General features: G+C 34.6%; 1 protein-coding gene and 1 long non-coding RNA gene across 6 annotated transcripts in view; one reads left to right on the top strand and one right to left on the bottom strand.

Moving 5' to 3' along the window:
- Window positions 1–21,076, bottom strand: part of TECRL (trans-2,3-enoyl-CoA reductase like) — a 158,938-nt gene that overhangs the window by 125,506 nt on the left and 12,356 nt on the right. For all 4 annotated transcript variants that reach the window (XM_029945352.1, XM_029945347.1, XM_029945364.1 and 1 more), the window contains exon 2: window positions 7,559–7,610. In XM_029945352.1, the coding sequence (XP_029801212.1) occupies window positions 7,559–7,610 (52 nt within the window). The remainder of the gene's footprint in view (window positions 1–7,558; window positions 7,611–21,076) is intronic.
- LOC115296885 lies at window positions 5,796–13,522 on the top strand. Of its 2 annotated transcripts, none has more exons than XR_003911119.1 (3): window positions 5,796–5,906; window positions 11,771–11,944; window positions 13,453–13,522. It is a non-coding gene; the product is annotated as an uncharacterized LOC115296885 (long non-coding RNA). The 2 variants fall into 2 exon arrangements; XR_003911116.1 differs by having other exon boundaries at window positions 11,771–11,940; window positions 13,447–13,519.

The following is a 21,076-nucleotide window of genomic DNA, read 5'->3' as shown; positions in this document are numbered from 1 at the left end:
GAGAACAATAATACAAATCTCACAAATAAAGATGTTTTCTTTTAATTTCCCTTGCCTGTCATGGCTTCCTCCAGTTTTCTTAAACATAATTATTTATCAATTTTGAGAAATATGTTACTAATCCACACAAAATCAATGAGTAGAAAAATTCCATAGAATATCATACTACTTTTCTGGTTGTATTATCTGATGATTTCCTTTATTTAGTCATTAAGCTTCTATTTTGGGGTTTGCACCCAATTTAACATGTGTCTCGGTGAAGGAGGTGTTCCCCAACACCAACAAGCTAAACCACCATAATGTCTTACAATTTAACTAAATTCTGACACTATCTACCTGGAGATACACAACAGATTCCACAGGTTAAGGACTCAGTCCTACAAGACTGCCCCTCCATTGTTTCAGACACTGGTTGCAAGTCTAAGCTGTCACCTGTGCTTCTGACCAACTCCTTATGAAAAATAGGTTCCCAGGACCTTCTCCTCAGGTTTGATTAATTTGCTAGAGCTGCTAACACAAGTCATTTTACTTACTAGATCACCAGTTTATAATGGAAGAATATAATTCAGGAACAGCTATAGGACAGAGATGCATAGAGCAAGGATGGGGAAATGTCTCAGTTTCCATGCTTTCTCTGAGAGCATCACACTCCCTGAATCTCCACATGTTCACCAATCCAGAAGCTCCTTGAAACCAGTCCTCTTAGCTGATGCCAAAAGATTCACATTCTAGACCCAATCCCCTCTCTAGAGGTGTAGGAGTAAGACTGAAAATTCCAAATTTCCTAGCAACAAGCCCCCATCCTTAGGTGTGGTCCAAAGGTTACCTCATTAACGTTACAAAAGACACTTTTATTGCTTTCATTACTTGGGATATTCCAAGGTTTTTAAGAGCACTGTTTTGGGAGGAACAGCTGAGGAACTGGGAGGAAAACCAAATATATATTTCTTATTGTAAAGCAAAATACCACACATCCTAACTTATTTGATAATTTCAAAAGAAATATGATCTAGAAACACTAAAAAGCATTTACTAATTGAAATTTTCTTTTAAAAAAGCATTAATACTTTGGTCTCAAATAAAGATTTAAAATATTTGTAATGAATTATCTAGAAGAAAACAATTCATCAAGTATTTGTACATATGGTCACACAAATAAAAATTATATATTGTTATTCCTGTCAATTATGTACAAACTTTGATATAAACTTTGAAAACATAAGTTTTGATGTAACTTTAAAAACATTGAGGGAAGGTTATGTGATTGATTACTGCATAAAGATTGGATCTCATTCAATATTCTTCAAATATACATTGAATTTTACATCTCACCCAACTTAAACACAACACAAAATGGACGAACTCTTTTTAGTCTCTAAACATAAGAGAGCTTTATTTGCCCTAAATTAGACTAGTGGCCTGGGAAACTTGCTCTTCACAGGGAAGAAAGTGTTCTGGAAAAGGAAAAACTACGAAGTTACATACTTTTTACATATTGTAAAAGCTCAAAAGATTATAAATTAAGATATACGCAGGAATCTCAAGTGCTAACATCAAAGAATACAGGGGGTAGGAAAATTGATTGATATCTTAAGGACAAGATGGTTTTCCTTTAGTCTATTCATTTACAAAGCAAGTGGACAATGTAAATGCTTGGTGGGTCATGAATCAGGCTTTTTGTTTGAACTAAGTTTATATAAAGTCATAGTGACTTTTAAAAAATCTAAAATGGCTTTCCTTGTATATCAGATTTTTAGAGAGTTTTTGTCTCGTCCATCTTAATTGTAATTATGGTATTTACCTCCACTAAACAATCATAGAAGTCATCACTGACAATAAGTAGTTGATGGGTATTTTCTTTTTAAAGAATATGCATGATGTTGCTATAGCTTTCAGACTACCTTATCTTGTTGTAGCTGCAAATCACCTTTAACTACAAAACCAGTAAAAGTTTTTAAAAATTTGTTAAAAAGATGGTTTTCTTAAGCTATTTAAATGAAATCCTAGGTTTATACAACTTTGTACAACAGTGTTTTTCAATTTCTGTTTCAGATTCCTTGGCTTCTTTCCTAAAACAAGTAATGATATAGATCCAAGAGAGTATATTCACTAGACCTTTGCTTTGAAAAATCTTTAAATTATTTTTATTAATTTATCTTCTATTTTATCCATGCCAACTATTGCATTCCATCCCTCTTCTATGGAGGTCTAGACTATAAGGACTTAAGTAATATTGAGTATGATAAAGTATAACAAAATAATTTGTAACGTTCAGGCAGAATTTTTCCACTGGAATTTAATTGTTATTCTGGCAAACATTTTGATTGTCAATTGATTAGATCTACATTATGGAATACATATTTACAGAGTTAAATTAGTATACACACATTTGGCTGTGGCTTTTTGTAAGTTCTATTATGTTCTAAAAATATTAACAATTATTCTAATAAAGTCCTATTGTATCTCAAGAGAGAATTAAATGTAATTTAAAATAAAGAAATCATAGATGGGTGGTTGAATTGAGTAACATGAAATAAGGTAATGCTGCTCAGATAGAGTTTGCAAGAGTTTGGTTTAGTTTGGTTTTAATATGGAGAGTTTTTTAAATCCTTTGAAATCTTAGAAAATATTCACATAGTTTTAGTCAGAGTGTCACCTGGACCTTGAATGATTCTTAATTTTTCAGTTCAGCTTTAACAAGGTTTAATTCTTCTGCACAACCTTTGTGAGAATATGAGAGTAAGTAGAGCATGACATATAGGGACTGAGCATGATGATCTTTGAGACTATAGGAGACGCCTCAAGATACAAACAAGAACAATAATAAATGTGTATAAAGAAATCTGTGGAGGTAAAGAAAGACTAGTGGAGTATTGCAGCTGAGATGTTTTGTGAATTTTCGTGCATTAAGTATGTATCTGTGTGTGTGCATATATATCAGCAAAGTTTTATCAGAACCACTTTTTCATGAAATCATCCCTCTTTTCCTCTTAACTTGCTGCTAGTATTTTCATTGTAGTTTTCTCCCTATTCTATTTCTTTCACCGGTCTGAGGGCCATGGTGTCTCCAGGGTAATCTAAAAGATGACTCTTATAATGAAGCAAGACTACGAAATTAGAAACCTTGGTAGAGGAAAAGATAGTCATATACAGGGCAAAAAAGAAAAATCACAGTAAAGAAAATTTTAAAGTAGACTTAAGAAAAATGTAAAGCAGTCCATTTAGGTATTTGACTCATTTAATTTCACATCTCCCATGAGGTGGGGTTCCAACTTCACTCTTTCATTGTTGTCCCATTCATTCTTTATTGTCCCCAAAGGATTCGTTGCAAATCAATGGACTCCTAAAACTGTGGGGTATTTTCTGAACTCTTGAATTTTATTCCAAAAAAAAAAAAAAAAGAAAAGAAAAATGTAAAGCTGACACAAAGTCAGAGAAATAATAGGGAGACTAGAAATCAAGACAGTCAAAGCACCGAAGAGAACAGAGAATAGAGATAAAAGACATAAGGAAGACTCTCCCCCTCAGGAAACCCCATCTTCTGATGAGTTTTGGTTCTTTTTTTACATGATTAGCAATTCCTACTATAACTGCAGGGCCTGCAAATAAGCAGCATCAGAAGTGTCATGATAAAAAATTTATTCCATGTCAGAAAGTAAAGAAGTAAGTTTGAAAAAGCTAAGAATTGTAGTCATAGATATACGATATGATTATCATTTAAATATATTTATGAAAATAAGGTACTCAATGTTATTGGTTTTAAATATGCTAAATAAGGGCTCCTGGGTGGCTCAGTCTGGCAAGCCTCCGACCTTGGCTCAGATCATGATCTCATAGTGCAGTGAGTCCCACGTCAGGCTCTGTGCTGACCGCTGAGAACCTGGAGCCTGCTTCAGATTCTGTGTCTCCCTCCATCTCCGCCTGTTCCCCATTCATGCTCTGTCTCTGTCCCTCAAAATAAATAAATGTTAAAAAATTATATATACTAAACATGAAATATTAAGGCAATCAACTCATAACTTTCTTTTGTCTCATTGTTAGCACTGTAAAATTGCTAGTGTTAGCAACACATTTGGCTTGCCCTTTAATATTTGGTAAGTGTATTAAACACAATGTCCAGTTTAATTGACTAACATAATTCTCTGTAATGTAATATGGCAAAAATTGTGTTTTTGTACTTTGTAAAACTTGAAGACCAATACCTTTTTGAAATAGAGTATAATGAATCCAAATTGCCTGAATATGATGTCTATTTTTATTGCAGTATGATTGACACATAATATTATATAAGTTCAGATTACAACATAGTGACTCAATACATATATATAGAATGAAATAATCACCACAATATGTTACCATCTGTCACCATACAACATTTTTACAATATTATTGACTGTTTCTTTGACTGTTTCTTGTATACACCACATCCCCATGTCTTACTTATCTCATAAATATAAAATTAAGAGATCTTAATCTCCTCACCTCTGTTTTCTATGCCTCTAATCCCTCCCCTGTGACAACTGTCATTTTGTTTTCTGTATTTATGAGTCTCCTGTTTGGGTTTGTCTGTTCATTTTTCTGGTTTTTAGATTTTAAAATGAGTCATATGCCGAAATCATACGGTATTTGTCTTCGTCTGACTTATTTCACTTAGCGTAATACTCTCTAGGTCTACCCAGAAATAAATAGACCATTGTTACAAATGGATATTCTTTTTTAATGGCTGGGGAACATTCCAGTGTGTGTGTAGCATATCTTTTCTACCCATTTCTGGTGATGGGCACTGGGGGCACCTACGCCTTCATAGCTTAGCTCTTATAAGTAATGCTGTGTAAGCATGGGGGGCCGTGTGTCTTTTTCAATTAGCACTTTTGTTTTATTTAGATAAATATCCAGAAGTAGAATTGTTGGATCATCAGACATTTCTATTTTTAATTTTTCACAGACCCTCCATGCTGTTTTCCAGGTACTGCACCAACTTTCATTCCCATCAGCAGTACATGAGGGTTCCTTTTTTCCTAAATCCTCACCAACACTTAATTCTTGTCTTTTTGATAGTAGCCATTCTGAGAGATATGAGGTGCTGACATTGTGGTTTTAATTTACTTTGCCTTTAAAATTAGTGAGACTGAGCATTTTTTCATGTTGGCTACATAAAATACAGTAATAAAATAATAAAAGCAAAATTACTGAATATTATTTTTCTTTAAGTGATGGGTATACTTTTCATATTGACAATTATTTTTAAAAAGTGAAGAGGTCAGAGTTCAGAAAAGGTATTAAAGATTAGAACTATGCTTAGGAAAATGAGTAAAAAAATAGTCATCAAGAAAGCCTCAGGTCTTGATATAGCTATTAAAAATAATCACATTATTGTTATACTTTTAATTATCCAGCTCTGATGCTGGACATTTCTAAGATTTTTCATAAACTACTTAACTTCAAGTATTACTAGCAATAGGCGCTGGATCACATAAATACAGAACTTCTGGTTCAAAAATTGTAACATCTTATAATTATTATGTATGTCTACATATATATATTACACACTCATAAAAGGAATAAGAGTGTAGGAGTCGGATGCAAGATGGCGCCTTGGCACCCTGCCCGAGCACAAGGCGAGGTATGGCCTGCCGGCCTCTAGTGCTCCCGCCCCCCGGCCAGATACCGCGATGAGTGAGCGACCAATGCGAGGCCACGGAATGGGTCAGCCCTGCCTCTGCCAGCCTATCATGAGCTGCCGCACAGCCTGGGCGGCAGGTATATATGGGGGAGCAAGCAGCGGGGAGGAGAAAGAAGAAGAAAGAAAGTGGCCAATAAAAGCCTCTGCAACGAATCTCGGTGTGGTCAGTTCTTCAAACTGCGGGCAGTTTGAGCGGCTCCGGCATAAGAGGATAGTAATCAAGGTAAGTGCACATCCCTTCCACACACTCATTAGCTTTTGATTCATTTCTTCATTTCCAGACAATAATAGAAATCATATATTTATTATGCTATTATTAACTTAAATACAATCATTTTTCTTGCAACTTCCTACATTATGATAGTAACCTCATTTTCAAATTTCTTCTCACTTACTGCTACAATCTAAACTTCTGAAACCACCTTATTAGATACGTTTAGTCTAAGTCTTTACAAAGATGAAAACTCAATTACTAGTTTGAGATCCATAGTTTATGTGATGATAGGAATAACTCAAAACAAATTAATTAATATATAAATAAAGAAATACTTGTGTGAATAACAGGATAACATGGCTAACACACAGTATGTGATAAGGCACAAATTTGGAGTTTGAAAACGTTTTCAATAATTTAGAAGTATTAGCATAAATATACAGGTAATTTTACCTGCCAAAAGTTAGAAAATTAATTCCATGACAAATCTTTGCACTTCTCTTGTTCCCTTTTCCTTACCGTAATCCTTTTCTGGTTTCTTTCTGCATATTCAAATCTTACATGTCTTTGTGGTAAATATTAACAATAACGTTCTTTGAAGAATTCTTAACGGGTTAAACATATTTCAAGTAATTCTGTTCCATACTATATATGCTTTCTGTTCCTATTAAGCATTCTAGGGTCGCCTGGGTGGCTCAGTGGGTTAAGTGTCCATCTCAGGTCATGATCTCACGGTTCGTGGATTCGTGGATTCGAGTCCTGCGTCGGGCTCTGTGCTGACAGCTAGCTCAGAGCCTGGTGCCTGCTTAGGATTCTGTGTATCCCTCTCTCTCTGACCCTCTCCTGCTCGCACTATCTCTGTCTCTCAAAAATAAATAAATTAATTTAAAAAATAAGCATTCTACTTATTTTTGGGGGCGCCTGAGTGGCTCAGTTGGTTAAAGCGGTCAACTTCAGCTCAGGTCATGATGTCAGGTTTGTGAGTTCAGGCCCCCTCTGTGCTGACAGCTCAGAGCCTAGAGCCTTCTTCGGATTATTTGTCTCCCTCAAACTCTGTGTATTTTCTGGTTAGTTTTGTTATGAATCTAAAACTGCATTAAAATTGAAGTATATAAAAAGTGCCTTCTAGTAATTATAGACATGTTCACTATGTTTAAGTTATGAGTAAACATTACTGGAAAGGTTTAAAAAATGTATTTAAACAAACCTCATATAAATATTTCCAGTAATAATGAAACCTGTTAATGAAGTAAATTTAGCTAGTAATAAAACAAAATAGTATCATTTTAATTTATTGTATAAAGAATTCGTTTGTGAAAGAGATTTAAACACACCCAGTAAAACTTTTGCTTAGTATTTTGTTTACATGTAAATAAATACTTTGTGTCAATTAATACTTATTAGAGAGTGTTTCCTGTTATAATAAAAATGTCAAATATAAAGGAGAAAATAAGTTTATGAAAAACGCTAAGTACTGTGGATGAGAGTTAGATATGAAAGTCCTCAGTCAAGAGGTATTTACCATCTTATTTCTGAGTGTCATGTAAAATCGTGGTTTCCATACACTCTTTCCATCATTATACTGAACTTATTTTTACAGTTGAATTTGATCCAAACTGAGAAAACTGTAACATAAATTATAAATTATATATAAAACTTACATGTTTTGTGGAATTTTTGTTTAACATCTTGAATGGTAGATATTTGTGTCACCTAAAAAGGAAAAGAAAATATACAGAGAAAATTATAAAAAAAGGTATCTATTTCTTTTCCATATATATGAGAAGAAAGCATACTTTAATAAAGTGTAATTATTATTATAAAATAACTAGTGGGATTTTTTTGGCTTTTTAGTCACTAATGCTTTGACAACCTTGAAACATTGAATCAGTATGCCTTTTCCTAAAATTTTATTTTTGTATATAGCAATAATGGTGTTATTGTATGACTTTATCTAAGTGTTTATGTCTAAACTGTATCTTTTAATCTTCTCTGCCCATATTATTCAATTTCTGGCTCCCAAACTGAAAAGATTCTCAATTAAAATATGAATAAACATACAAGATAGACAGAAGGTAAAAAGGTATATAGTGAAGGGCTTCAGTATATGAAAATAATGTATGTGGGCTAAGAAGGAAATGTTCATTTTAGCATATCATCAGAAAAAAATCCTATCCAAGCCCCCTCATCCGTTATGTTATTAAAAATTCCCCAAATTGCTATCGGTCCATAAAAATTCATATTAGATATATTATTTAGATTCATCAGAAATTCAGTTCATGAGGATGAGGGTTCTATTTAAACATCTCAAGCCATCACAACATGTTTTTGGCTGTCTGATTTGGTTCGGATCAAACTTGCAAACTGAAATTCCCTTCTGTATCTGGTCCCTTATGAAAAAATCCAAAATAGTTACAAGTCTACAGCAAAGGACATATTCATGCTCATACAAGACAGTATATTTCCTTTCTCTAAACACATTTGGAATATTGTGTTCATGATTTATTTTATTTCTGCATTAAAATCTTTATCTGCTTTGGGAAGTGAAGTGAAAAATAAAAACGCATTAAGGGTGGCACATAATAATACTGCAGACAGTTCTTATTAACATTATATTATATTTAATGTTTAGCTAAATATTAAAAGTATAACAATGAATGCAGTTATTTTACCATATTCCACTATGATTAATACACCTATAACCAAGGGTGTACTATCATATTCATAGAATTTTTTTTTCTGATTTCTTCTACATATATGATAAACTAAATTTAAAAGTATGATTTAATCACTGAATGATGACGTTAATCTCCAGTTTGGATATGCTATAGATAACAAAAGCCCTTACAGAAGTATGAAAGTTTCAAATACGGCATTGCTCTTGCTTGAAAGATCTTAGAAGCTATTTGTAAACCAGTTTTTAGAGAGGGTAATGTATACTTATGTACATGAATATATTATATTTCATTTTAATTTTGATAATTTAAGTTTTATATTTGAATTACATATTGTAAAACATGAGGCTTTGTTTTAACATAGTTCATTGTTTGATCTCACAGTTTCCTGGGTTCCTCTAAAAAGGAGGCCTAAAATCCACATACTATTTTCTAGAATAACAAATATTTGTCCACCATACATGTCAAGACCATCTAATACGGAAAAGCAAATAATTTTCATGATCAATAACTCCTTAATTAGAGTTTGCTGTTGCTCCTCTATCACTTCATGAAGGCATATGATCTTGTGTTTATATTCTGATTGTACCAAAAAACTATCAAGTCCTTGAGGAGGAATGACCTGGTGTTATTTTAGTCTGCATTTCAACATTTAGTGCACCATATAACATATAATAAAATGTAAGTCACTTTTGTTGAAATAAAAAATAAGGCTGTGAGTATAAAGCCATATAAAAACAGGTTTTTTAAAGTTTATTTTATTTTGAGAGAGACAGAGACAGAGGAAGCAGGGGAGGGACAGAGAAAGAAAGGGAGAAACAGAATCCCAATCAGGCTCTGTCAACCCAGAGCCCGATGTGGGGCTCAGACCCAGGAAACTGCTCAACTGACTGAGCCACCCAGATGTCCCTCAAACGGAAGGTTTTTAATTTGAAAAGAAAACTATCTCAAGTAGATTTCTGTGGAAACCTATATGCTTTACTTCAAGTAGAATAATTTAAATAAAAATCTCCTAATTTGATATGTGAATTTTTTTCTCTGAATATGCAGAATTTCAAGACTAAGATTATACTCTCCTGAAGGAACCTACATGTGAAAATAGATTATTTTTGCAGGTTTTTCACCAAGTTTGTAATTTACTTTTCAATTTTAAAAGTTGCATTTGACTTTCACATGTTAGAAAAATGCTGATTTTCAATAAATCCTTGAGAACTGCCCTACCTGGAGCAATTTTAGTCAAATACAGAAGGAAAAAAATTAACTATTAAATGATTCAGACAGCAATGCTCAATTAGCCACAAGACTGTGCTTGATCAACTCCTCCAATCCTTCAGTTGCACTCAGAGCCCAAAGAGGGGAAAAGATGATAATTAACAGAGCACATAAGACTTTCTGATTACTAAGACCGATGTCTCTGTAGCTTCATCAGGAAGTTTATTCATAATAACTTCTACTTTTTAGAGCCAGTTTTAATACCTCTTAAAAAGGACAAACTATCATCACAATAATTTATTCACTTTTATAAATCACAATTAATTGTGCAGATGAGACACATAAGTATTCTGACATCTGAAATCCTGAAATTCCCTTCATTAATGTTTCTTTCTCATTAGAGGAAATTAATCTTAAAATGTTAAGTAGACAAGGTAAATGGTGTTTGTTAGTTGCACGAAAAATTTACTTCTAAATTTCAAGTGATTGTGATTGAGTTTGTGGTCCTTATTCCTTTATCCAACAATTTAAATTGACGGACTTAGTTCAAAAAAGCTTTTCATATTCAAGTGAAATCTAGGATTTGTTTGAATTTGCCCCCTACAGAGGTACTGCATTATTTCACACACACACACACACAAACTCTTTTTGTGTTATTGCTACTTTTTAGAACTGTATTTTAGCTACTTGCCTCAGGAACTCCTTGAAATGAACAGATGTCTTCAGAATACTGTTTTTCTTGCTTAAAGAAATGAAAATTAAGGGAGAAGGAAAAACAACAACGCCTTTGAAATTCATTTGACTGTAATTGCAATGTGCAAACCAAAAGTTGTCAGTGAACTTTGTTTAGAAATGTGTCCAATGGTGAAGACACAGAAAAACAGAATAAAAGATATATTGAATCTAAATGAATCGATACCAAGGCATGTTCTCCAGCTTTATCAATGTTATTGTAATCACAAAATTTCATTTTCTGTTTCTAATATATAATATGTATTATATATAATAAGATTGTTGGTATATATCACATTTTATTTATTCATTCAACTGTTGATAGACACAGGTTATTTCTATGCCTTGGCCTTTGTAAACAATGCTGTAATAAATATAGGAGAGCAGATTATCTCTTTGAGATCATGAGTTTCCTGGGTTTAAAAAAAAATATATACCCCCAAATATCATATGAATGGGTCATATGATAGTCTCCTTTATAATTTTTGAGGAGCCTCCGTACTGTCTTTCATGTTGGCTGAGCTGAAGTACATTCCCACCGACAGCCTACAGGCTCCCTTTACTCCACATCCAGGCCAACTTGTCACCTTTTGTTTTTTGAAGATCGTCATTGTAGCAGTTGCAAGGTGATATCTTATTGTGGTTTTAATTTGCATTTGCCTGACAATTAGTGCTGATGGGCATTTTTTCATGTGTCCATTGACAATATTTATGTTTTCATTAGGAAAAATACCTGTTTTTAGCTCCTTTGCCAATTTTTACGTTGGGATATTCGTTCTTTTGCTATGAATGGTAGGATTTCCTTGTATATTTTGTAAGTAAACCCCTTAATTGGATATGTGGTTTGTGAATATTGTATCCCATTCCACACGTTGCCTTTTCATTTTGTTGATGATTTCCCTTGCTGTGCATATTTTTTTAAAGTTTGATATAGTCCCGCCTTACAGTTTTACGTGGAAGAGAAAAAAAAAAGACAATGACATAGAAAACTATTCTCTCTATCTTTGTTGCAAGTTTTTCTAATGATAAAAGGACCTTTAATAAAGAACTGACAAAATCAAGAAATGATTTTTATTATTTAAATTATCTTTTTAAAAAGATTTACTCATTTTAATTCAAGTTCCTTTGAAAGCACTTTTCAAAATAGATTGCACCACAAAAAGTGGTTTAGAATAACACGTGCTTATTTTTCGTACACACTACATGTCCATCACAGACAGGCTGATGGGTCCACTGTGCATTTGCCTCCCTCAGATCCACACTGACGAGGCTGACAACGTATGGAAGATTTCTTATTTCCAAGGCAGAAGTTTAAAAAAAAAAAAAGGTGGTGAAATTAGATTATGTTCTGAAAACGTCCCTCAGGAAATAAATGCATGCCTTTCACCTTCGTTTCACAGCACAAAATAAGTTACTTCAAAGAAGTAGGTAAATTTATTTTTACCTGTTTTCTGTGTGAGAATGAGCAAAGTTCTTATTAAACAACATTAACAGTTACTAGAATTTACCATTCTGGTCATCAAATATTTGGTCCTCTCTCCCTTACATTCAAAATACACACACTATGTCCTCATGTATCCCTCTATCTTCTTGATAAATAGGTGTAGATATAGATATATAGATATGTTATATATTACAGATTTCAAATATTATTGCATACATATGTATATATAATAGTAGTTGGAAAACACAGGTTCCTTTAGTGTGTGGGGGGAAGAGGGTACGTATGAAATATAATTTAGTTTCCTTCCTTCACCTAAGGTCTACTTTCTGTCCTTGACCAAGACATTAGTTTTCTGGGTATGTGAGAGACATAAACACAGTCATATGATCAGATATGTAACATGAACTGTTTTGTTTCTTTTTCAGTTTCTTTCTTTTTTTCTTTCTCTTTTTTTAATTCTAGGTAGTCAATACACAATGTTATATTAGCTTCAGGTATACAATATAGTGATTGAACACTTTAATATAAGATCAACTATTTTTTATGTGAATTATAAAATTACCTCCATCGCCACTGTGCCATGCTGATTTTAGTGTCCATAAAACCATGGCTTCAGAGAATAATCAAAATTTCTTTTACACTGAATATGGCAGGCAGCTTAGCCTCTGTTCTTCATGATATAAAATAGTGGCAACTGTGACCAGCTGATGAAGCTACTGTGCATTTTCCTCACTCTGAGATCTATCTACACTGACAAATCCGACATCATATGGAACATTTTTTATTTCCAAGGCAGAAGTCCTAACAGCGTCCTTCTCCCTATTATTGGACTGCTAGTATTTTTTTTTGGCAATTATAAATTTTATTTTGTCCCTCCATCTTTCCTGAAAAGTGATATATTATTTTCCTACAGCATACACATCTCCTCATATTCTTCTTCTTATTTTTATTTTTTTATGTTTTTTTGACTGAGCCACCCAGGCACCCCAGTCAAGGTTTATTTCATTCCATTTTATTTTCTTGTTTTGACTTTTATTTTATTTTATAATTTTTATCAATTTCTTTCAAAAGAAGTTGCGCAGGATGTGGGCTTTTAGAGTGCACTTTTCTCACAGGCTTAAATGTAGAAAAGGCAGCCATGTAATTTACACTCCCAATGAAGACACTTTTAAGTGTACATAAAATGTTATCCTTAAATCCACCAGGAAACTGGGATAAAAAGTATGATATGGTTAGTAGTTCTACTGCCTCTCTCCTGGACATAAAGATTCCTAATACAGGTGCTGTGGACCTCAAAGCAACTGAATGTTATTGAAACTTAGCGTTTAGGTCTATTTCAATTTCAATATATACCATTTGTTATTCTATCATCTATTACTTTGATATAAATTAGCATTTTCCATCACTGAAGTGTGTTTGCTAGCTAGTGCTATATTGTAATTAAATCCTTTATCTCATTTTTCTTTTAAATTAATATGCAATGGAGAAACAGCACTGAAAACAACTAAGAAGAATGCTAGCAGCTGTAAGTAACATCAACGAATTCTCAATAAGAGTCCAACACAATTCCAAGACCTTTACCTGTATTAAATAATTTAATTCACACACCGTCTTTATGGCTTTAGATGTGGTACTATTATTTTCATGTTGCATATAAGAAAACTGTGATTCAGAGTGGTTAAGTAATTTATCGGGGTGACACAGACAACAAGTTCCAAGAATGGACTTTGGGCACAAATAGCCTGGTTCCAACCTTATTCTTCACCATGATACACCACATAGTGAAGGTGGGTATAAAAGGCGAAGGTAGGGGCTAGAGGAAAATGTCGAGTATTTGCCTTTGTAGGCACTGCTTTAAGGTCTATACAGGTAGACACTTGATCATCGTAAACAACCTTATGAAGTAAATGACACTGAGGATTTTTATTTTTTAGAGAGGGAGTTTGTGCAAGTGCATGTGACGAGGGACAGAGGGAGAGACAGACAGCAAGAGAGAGAGAATCTAAAGCAGGCCCCCTCTGCACTCTTAGTGCAGATCCCGATGGGGCTCCACTCCAAGAACTATGAGATCATGACTTGAGCTGAAATCAAAAGTTAAATAGTCAAACCACTAAACCATCCAGGTCCCCTGGCACAGACTTTAAAAAAATAAAGAAATTGTGGTCATGAAATATAAATGTCTTCCTAAAGTTATACAACTAATAAATTAACAAATATGGGTTAAAAAAAAAAACTTGAGAAAGTGTTCATTATTATGTATTGCAGCTCATAATATTTATTTTAAGCATTGTATCTTAGATGTTTATTACTGCTAATTAAATGCAAGTCAATCATTATTGATTATACAGATGCAAATCAATAAAAGAAGGACCCAAGCTAACAGCACATATGATATGGTGAATATGTATGGAGCTTCTTATTTCATTCAAAAATATTTTATAAATTTTTTAATGCTTTTTATTTATTTTTGAGAGACAGAGAGACAGTGCGAGCAGGGGAGGGTCAGAGAGAGAGGGAGATATAGAATCTGAAACAGGTTCCAGGCTCTGAGCTAGCTGTCAGCACAGAGCCCGACGTGGGGCTTGAACCCATGAACCGTGAGATCTGACCTGAGCTGAAGCTGGACGCTTAACTGACTGAGCCACCCAGGCACCCCTCATTCAAAAATATTAATTGAGCATCAACTGTGTACCAGTAACTTTTCTGTGTGTCAGAGTGAAAAACAACTACCTCTCTTTCTCTCTCTCTAAATCTGTTTTAAAATAATAGCTAGTACTTACACAGTGTCTTATATGTACCAGGAACTTTTCAAAACAGAAAACCCAGAGTTCTAACAACCCAGAGTTAGGTACTGTTATCCCCAGTTGACAGAGAGGAGACCGATGTACTCAAATGTTAAAAGATCTGTGTTCTAGGAGTACCTGGGTAGCTCAGTTGGTAAAGTTTCCTACTTGAGTTCAGGTCATGATCTCGCCACTCATGAATTAAAGCCCTGTGTTAGGTAGGCTCTGTGTTGACAGCTCAGAGCCTGCTTCAGATTCTATGTCTCTCTCTTGCTGCCCCTCCCCCACTTGTTCTCTCTCTCTCTCTCTCTCTCTCTCTCTCTCTCTCTCTTTCTCTCTCTCAAAAGAAAGTAAACATTAAAAGAAATTAAAAAAAAGAGATCTGTGTCCTGTCACACAGCCAATAAGAGGCAAAACTGGGTTAAATATAAGCAGTCTTAGAGCTGAATACACTTTCTAAAATACCATGGCACAATGGCATACACTGAATTAATATTTAATTGTAACTAGTATTTAAGAAATGAGACAGACAATAAAGAAACACATATGTAATATATTGAGGGTGATAAGTTCTAAGGAAAAAAACATAAAGGAAGTAAAAGATCAGAATGATAGAAAGAAGAAACATAATTCTGATACGGAGGTAAAGATATAAGCAAAGGTCTAAGCTACAAAGCAAACTATGTAGAAAGCTTGAAGAAAATTCTTTCAGAGAGAGGTGACATCAGGCACACAGACCCTGAGGGATCACTACATCAAGAGTACTTGAGAAACAGCAAGTAGGCCAATGTGTTTGGAGCAGAGTGAGTTAGGGATTGCTTGGTTAAAGAGATGACCAGAGAGAGAGATGAGATTGGGGAGATAATGAATAACCTTTTTGAATATGGAAGAGTAGCTTGGATTTTTTTCCGAGTGATATATGTATCTGTTGGAGGATTTATCGGAAGAGTGACATAATATAACTCTTAAAAGAATTGATCTGAAGTCTGTAAATTGAACAGTCTCTAGGTGACAATTAAAATGATAATGTAAAATAAAATAAAATGATTTCATCTGTAATAACAGATTCCAAATTCTGTTTCTCCTGGTGATACTGTGGAACATGTATGGGCTGTAACTACAGGTCGTACAAAATACACTACATTTACTGTTTTCCTACCTGAACTGTGGGTGTTTAGTGAAGATCCATGTAGATAAGTCTGTATGTTAGAAGTGACAATTTGAAGTGGGACAATAAAGTTCAGAGAAGAAATATATTGTGTATAGAATAAAATGACTTACAGATTGCTTGAATCTAGAACAAATGGGGGGGGGGGATTCTAGAGAAATGAAGCAGAGTGATGAACTGTGTAAGGTGAAACTTCCTCTGTCAGCTCATTAAAGAATTAGCTCCACACATGAATTCTCTACTGACAGAGAAATTTTGATCATCTTGCAATCACTTGCTGAGTGTTGGTGTCTTCAACCTCCCAAATGAATAACCATGAGGCAACAGCAGGGACCTGTCTGAGAAAATAGCACATTCCGTCACCCATGAATTATGCATGTGAGTACTCCACATGTTGGTCCCTCCTCTTAGGATGGCTGCGATGGTGGATGATGTGGGTCACTAGAAGAGATGTAATCTGGCAGAAGGGATATCGTGTCCTTGTGGGTAAAAGCAAAGCTAAGCTGTTAGTCCAGATTTCTGTCTATTATAGCACAGTACAGACCCAAAGGGAACTAGCTTGAAAATTAGGCGTTTTAGTGAAATTGTACTTACATACTTAAATTACAACGTGTGTGGGCCAGTAAGTTCTCGGAATTCTATTACCAAAAAAGGCCTATGAAACCAGTATGTCTGTGTAATCCCAGAAATGCTGATTGAAAGTAAGAACAAATAAGTACATGTATGGATCTATTATTAATAGTTGTAAAAAAAAAAAAGCACTTGATTTGTTCTTCCCGTTTTGAAATGAAGCAGATTGTATTTTAGTAATCAAGAGCTCAGGGCTTGTGGCTGTTCTCACTGTTTATGTTCTTCTTACAATGTCTGGTTAAAATAATTCTACATAAAATAGATCTTAAGGCAAAAGCAGTTTCTCAGGGATTTTAGAGTGAAAGGTTTTTGAAATTTTCCTATCTGTACCAAAGAAATAGCATTTACTTAAATGTCTCAGGATTCTATGTTAAAGTCCTTGTTAAATTAAGTTCAGATTATAAATTGACTTTATTAAATAAAGCTAATGAGAAACAGATAATGAAAATATTATTGAGAAGCTCACAGACCAGTAATGACCAACTCAGTTACATAGGCAATAATTCATCATATGCTTTCTCAAAAGAAATTACTAATTATATTACATTTTTACATTTAAGAAATCAAATAACCAATAATTGCAAAGTCAGAACCGCCCAAACATGAAGTAATATTAAATGTTTATTTCGGAGGCAGTGAAATTGTGTAATAAGAAAATATAAACTGTAATAAAAAAGACAGATGATAATTTACACCTCACACGAAATGATGTTAAAATGATGAGTTTATACAAAGGCAGAGGTATGGCATTTTTGACTTAAGAGTAAGATCAATTCTCAAATAAAATATTCTATATGTAGATGTAGTAGGCAGTTTACAATAAATCTTTCTAAAAGGGAACTAACTTCTCATAGGAAAATAAATGAGTGTGACATTCATAGGCCTTATGTGGTGACTGGTGGGCTCAGGTTACTTAGTTGAATCCCAGTAGATCACTGGGGATTGGAAATTATTTAATGACTGTCAGTTTAAAAATCCACTAATAAAATATAATGTACTAATGTTACAAAGCCCAAAAAGTTTGCACACTTGAAACTCTTTAGTGAGTAGAGAGTTCATCTTTGCCTTCTTTCTTAAATTCTCTAGAGGTGTCTCTATAGCCGTATGCCTTCTGTTAAAGCCTGAAAAGCTAAGGATATAAGGCATTTAGAGGAAATAATTTCTACTCTAAAAGATTGCCCTTTTCTATTAGAGATATCTTCGGGATGATTCTCCGTCAGTGTGCCAGGACTGTTTACAACTGGAGGGGGTTTCTAAAGCCACTTTCAATTTCTGCAGTAAAAAAGAACATTATCCCCTTGGACTCAGTCAGCACCTTGTTCATTCCTCTATTTTGGCATGTGTTATATTATCTTGTGTTGGACTATTTACATGTGATTATCCATCAAATTACCGCGAATGTCTGAAGAGGAAGGAACATATTTTGCTTGTTTGATTTGGTTTTCATGCTGGTGCTCCTAAGGTTTATTACAGGGGAAGATTGATATTCTTTAACATATATGAAAAAACAATAAAAACAAACCCAGGAAAGAAGGAAAGAAAGGAGGGAGGGAAGAGAAAGGCAGGTGATGTTCTAGGATTATAACCTTACAAGATATTCTTATAGGAACTTGATGATCAGTGGAACACAATTTAAAAATAGTATCACCTTCAAACTACGGTTGGCTCTCCAAACCTTTGAGCTCTGATCACGTAGGCATGCAAACAACATAGTTTTCACAGCAGAAGGTAAGGTATACACAGCAGCAATGTAAGCATAGATAAATCTAAGGTTACTCACTTTTTATAATATAATTTGGGACTGCATGGAACTTAATATTCTGTCATTAAACTGATTCTAGCAAAAATATAAATTTCATCACAGTTGTATTATGTGATGTTAAGAAGCAAAAATGTCGGGCACCTGAGTGGCTCAGTTGGTGAAGCATCCCACTTCAGCTCAGGTCACAATCTCACGGTTTGTGAGTTTGAGCCCCAAATTGGGCTCTGTGCTGACTACTCAGAGCCTGGAGCCTGCTTCAGATTCTGTGTCTTCTTAACTCTCTGCCTCTCCCCTGTTCATGCCCTCTCTCTCTCTCTCTCTCTCTCTCTCTCTTTCTTTCTCTCTCTCTCTCTCAATCTGTCACTCTCTTGCTCTCTCAAAAATAAAACAATAAAAAATTACAAAAAAGAAGCAAAAATGTGTGCCCGCAATTGAATGTTGTAGGATATTAAAAGGCTTTATATGATATCAATATCGGTTTTCACTGTCTGTGACATTGCACCTTCAGACTTCGTTCCCTGAAGCCTTTAGATAATTAAAAAACAAAACAAAAAGTGAATGTTTATTTCTTAATGTTGTCTTAAATTACTGCTCATTTGTTAAATACTAATGTTATGAGTAATAGTACAAGAAAGAGGATTGTTACTAGATAATTTTGAGCACTAAAGCCTAAAAAAGGAGGAATAAAAAATATGTTATATATTTAAATAACAATAAACAGCAACAAGGTAAGTGATGATTTTAATAGCTCTTTTTCAAGCTACTCAGAAGTACCAGTAAAATGCTAATCTGGACAAGGTACATGTCTAAAATATAATTTCTTAAAAAAAAGAATCAAAGAAAAGAGTACCAAACACCAAACCAAAGTTATTTCCCAGAAGTTCAATATGTAAGCAAAATCCTTATATGTATATTTTTTGGTTTGAATTGTTAGATCATGAAAGAACTGAGAAATCCCTTCATCGTGAACTTTATGAAAACTAATACACTCTGCTCATCTGTAGGTTTGGGCGAGAGTTTAGCTAAGCTGCTTCATGATATTGCTGCTTTGGCATGTGGTGTTTGACCAAGCAGCCGGCAGTGACCTTAACCTGACACTAGCCCCTCAGACAAGGGCATGCCCAGGATAGCAGCCTCAGAGTCATAAGTAAACGTACACTCTGCTAGGACTTTCATGGCCGCCCTTGGGAACAACGGTTTCCCCTGTTTCCCAATGACTTCTCTATGTGCCCCTCAGATAAGACTTCCTTTAGGCTCATGAAAACACCACTCTTTTGGTTTAAATGGACTAATTTGGCCTTAGTCCAGGAACCCCTTAGCACTCCAGTCACAGACCCTGTTAAAGGCATGTGCCCTAGGTCGTGTCGCTCTCTGTCTGCCTCCTGTCTTCTGTCACCTCCCCGTGTGGCTCCCTGAAGCCTGCTGGATACCTCCGCCAGAGCTGGTGGGGAACAGACTGCTCTGTTTCCATATCTCTTGTGGTCTGTTATTAAACATCTGGCACCCTGTGCTCCACTTAACATGGGTTAATGTAACAAATTCATAGCAGGTTTACCTACAGAACACTGCCTTGATTCATTACAAGGTCAAACAGGAAAATCCCTGTTAAACTAAACTAAACTAAAATAGTAATGGAATATCATATTCCATTTACCTATAATACCACATTCAATTCTATTGTACGGGATATGTACATTTGTCTAACATACATGGGCTGTAACCACAATTGATAGAAGTTACAGTATATTTATTGTGTAATTATTCTGCCTTGTTACATAAAGGATGTTTTCCAGGAAAGTTTAAATTAGAAATATATGTATATGTATGTGTATATGTATATTTATTACTTAAAGTTTCAAGTGTGCCCTAAATTTGTAGCCAATGATTTATATTTTATTTGAATTATTTTATTTACTCTCCAAATACAAGTTATATATACATACAAAAACAAAAAAATTACTTCAATTCTTTCATTACAGTGTAAAATTTTTGTTGTCTTCCTTTATAGTTTTTTAATATACTTAAATGATCTGAAAATTTTTATACTATTATTTAAAAATTTTAAGTGTATTTATTTATTTTTTTTTTTTTGAGAGACAAACAGAGAGCAAGCAGAGGAAGGGCAGAGGGAGAGGGAGAGAGAGAGAATCCCAGGAGGCTCTGTGCTGTTAGCTTGAAGCCCCATGTGGGGCATGAAGTCAGGAAGCATAAGACCATGACCTAAGTTGAAACCAAGAGTCTGACGCTTAACCTACTGAGCCACCCAGGTGCCCCAAAATTTTTATATTATTATTACATTTGTAGATTTCAATTTGTCAGCAATGTTCTACCTTACCTACATACCCTTACCCTGGGCCATAGGCATTTCCTTATGGAAATTCCTACTAAATGATGGTATTTGTTCAGGTGACTCCAGTGAAATAACTCATATCAATACAATTTAAGGGAAAAGAAAATAAAGACATTGTTGTATAGCACAAGCTGGTTAAGTGTGAGGGGTGGCTGAGTACCTTCAAAAGCTAAGCAGAGCCCTTGATACCACATTGCCACCCAAAAGTGGTAGTCCTGAATAGGGTCCCAAAAGATTTTCTTCTTGGGAAGCCTGGATGACTCAGTCAGTTAAGTGACCAACTCTTGATTTGGGCTCAGATCATGATCTCATGGTTCCTGGGATCCAGTGCACATGTTGGGCTCTCTGCTGACAGTGCGGGGCCTGCTTGGGATTCTTTTTCTCCCTCTCTCTCTGACCCTCCCCCTGAGGGAGGAGCTCCTG

The sequence above is a fragment of the Suricata suricatta genome, chromosome 1, assembly GCF_006229205.1.
Source record: "Suricata suricatta isolate VVHF042 chromosome 1, meerkat_22Aug2017_6uvM2_HiC, whole genome shotgun sequence".
NCBI lineage: Eukaryota > Metazoa > Chordata > Mammalia > Carnivora > Herpestidae > Suricata > Suricata suricatta.
This window is presented reverse-complemented; position numbering and strand designations above follow the sequence as displayed.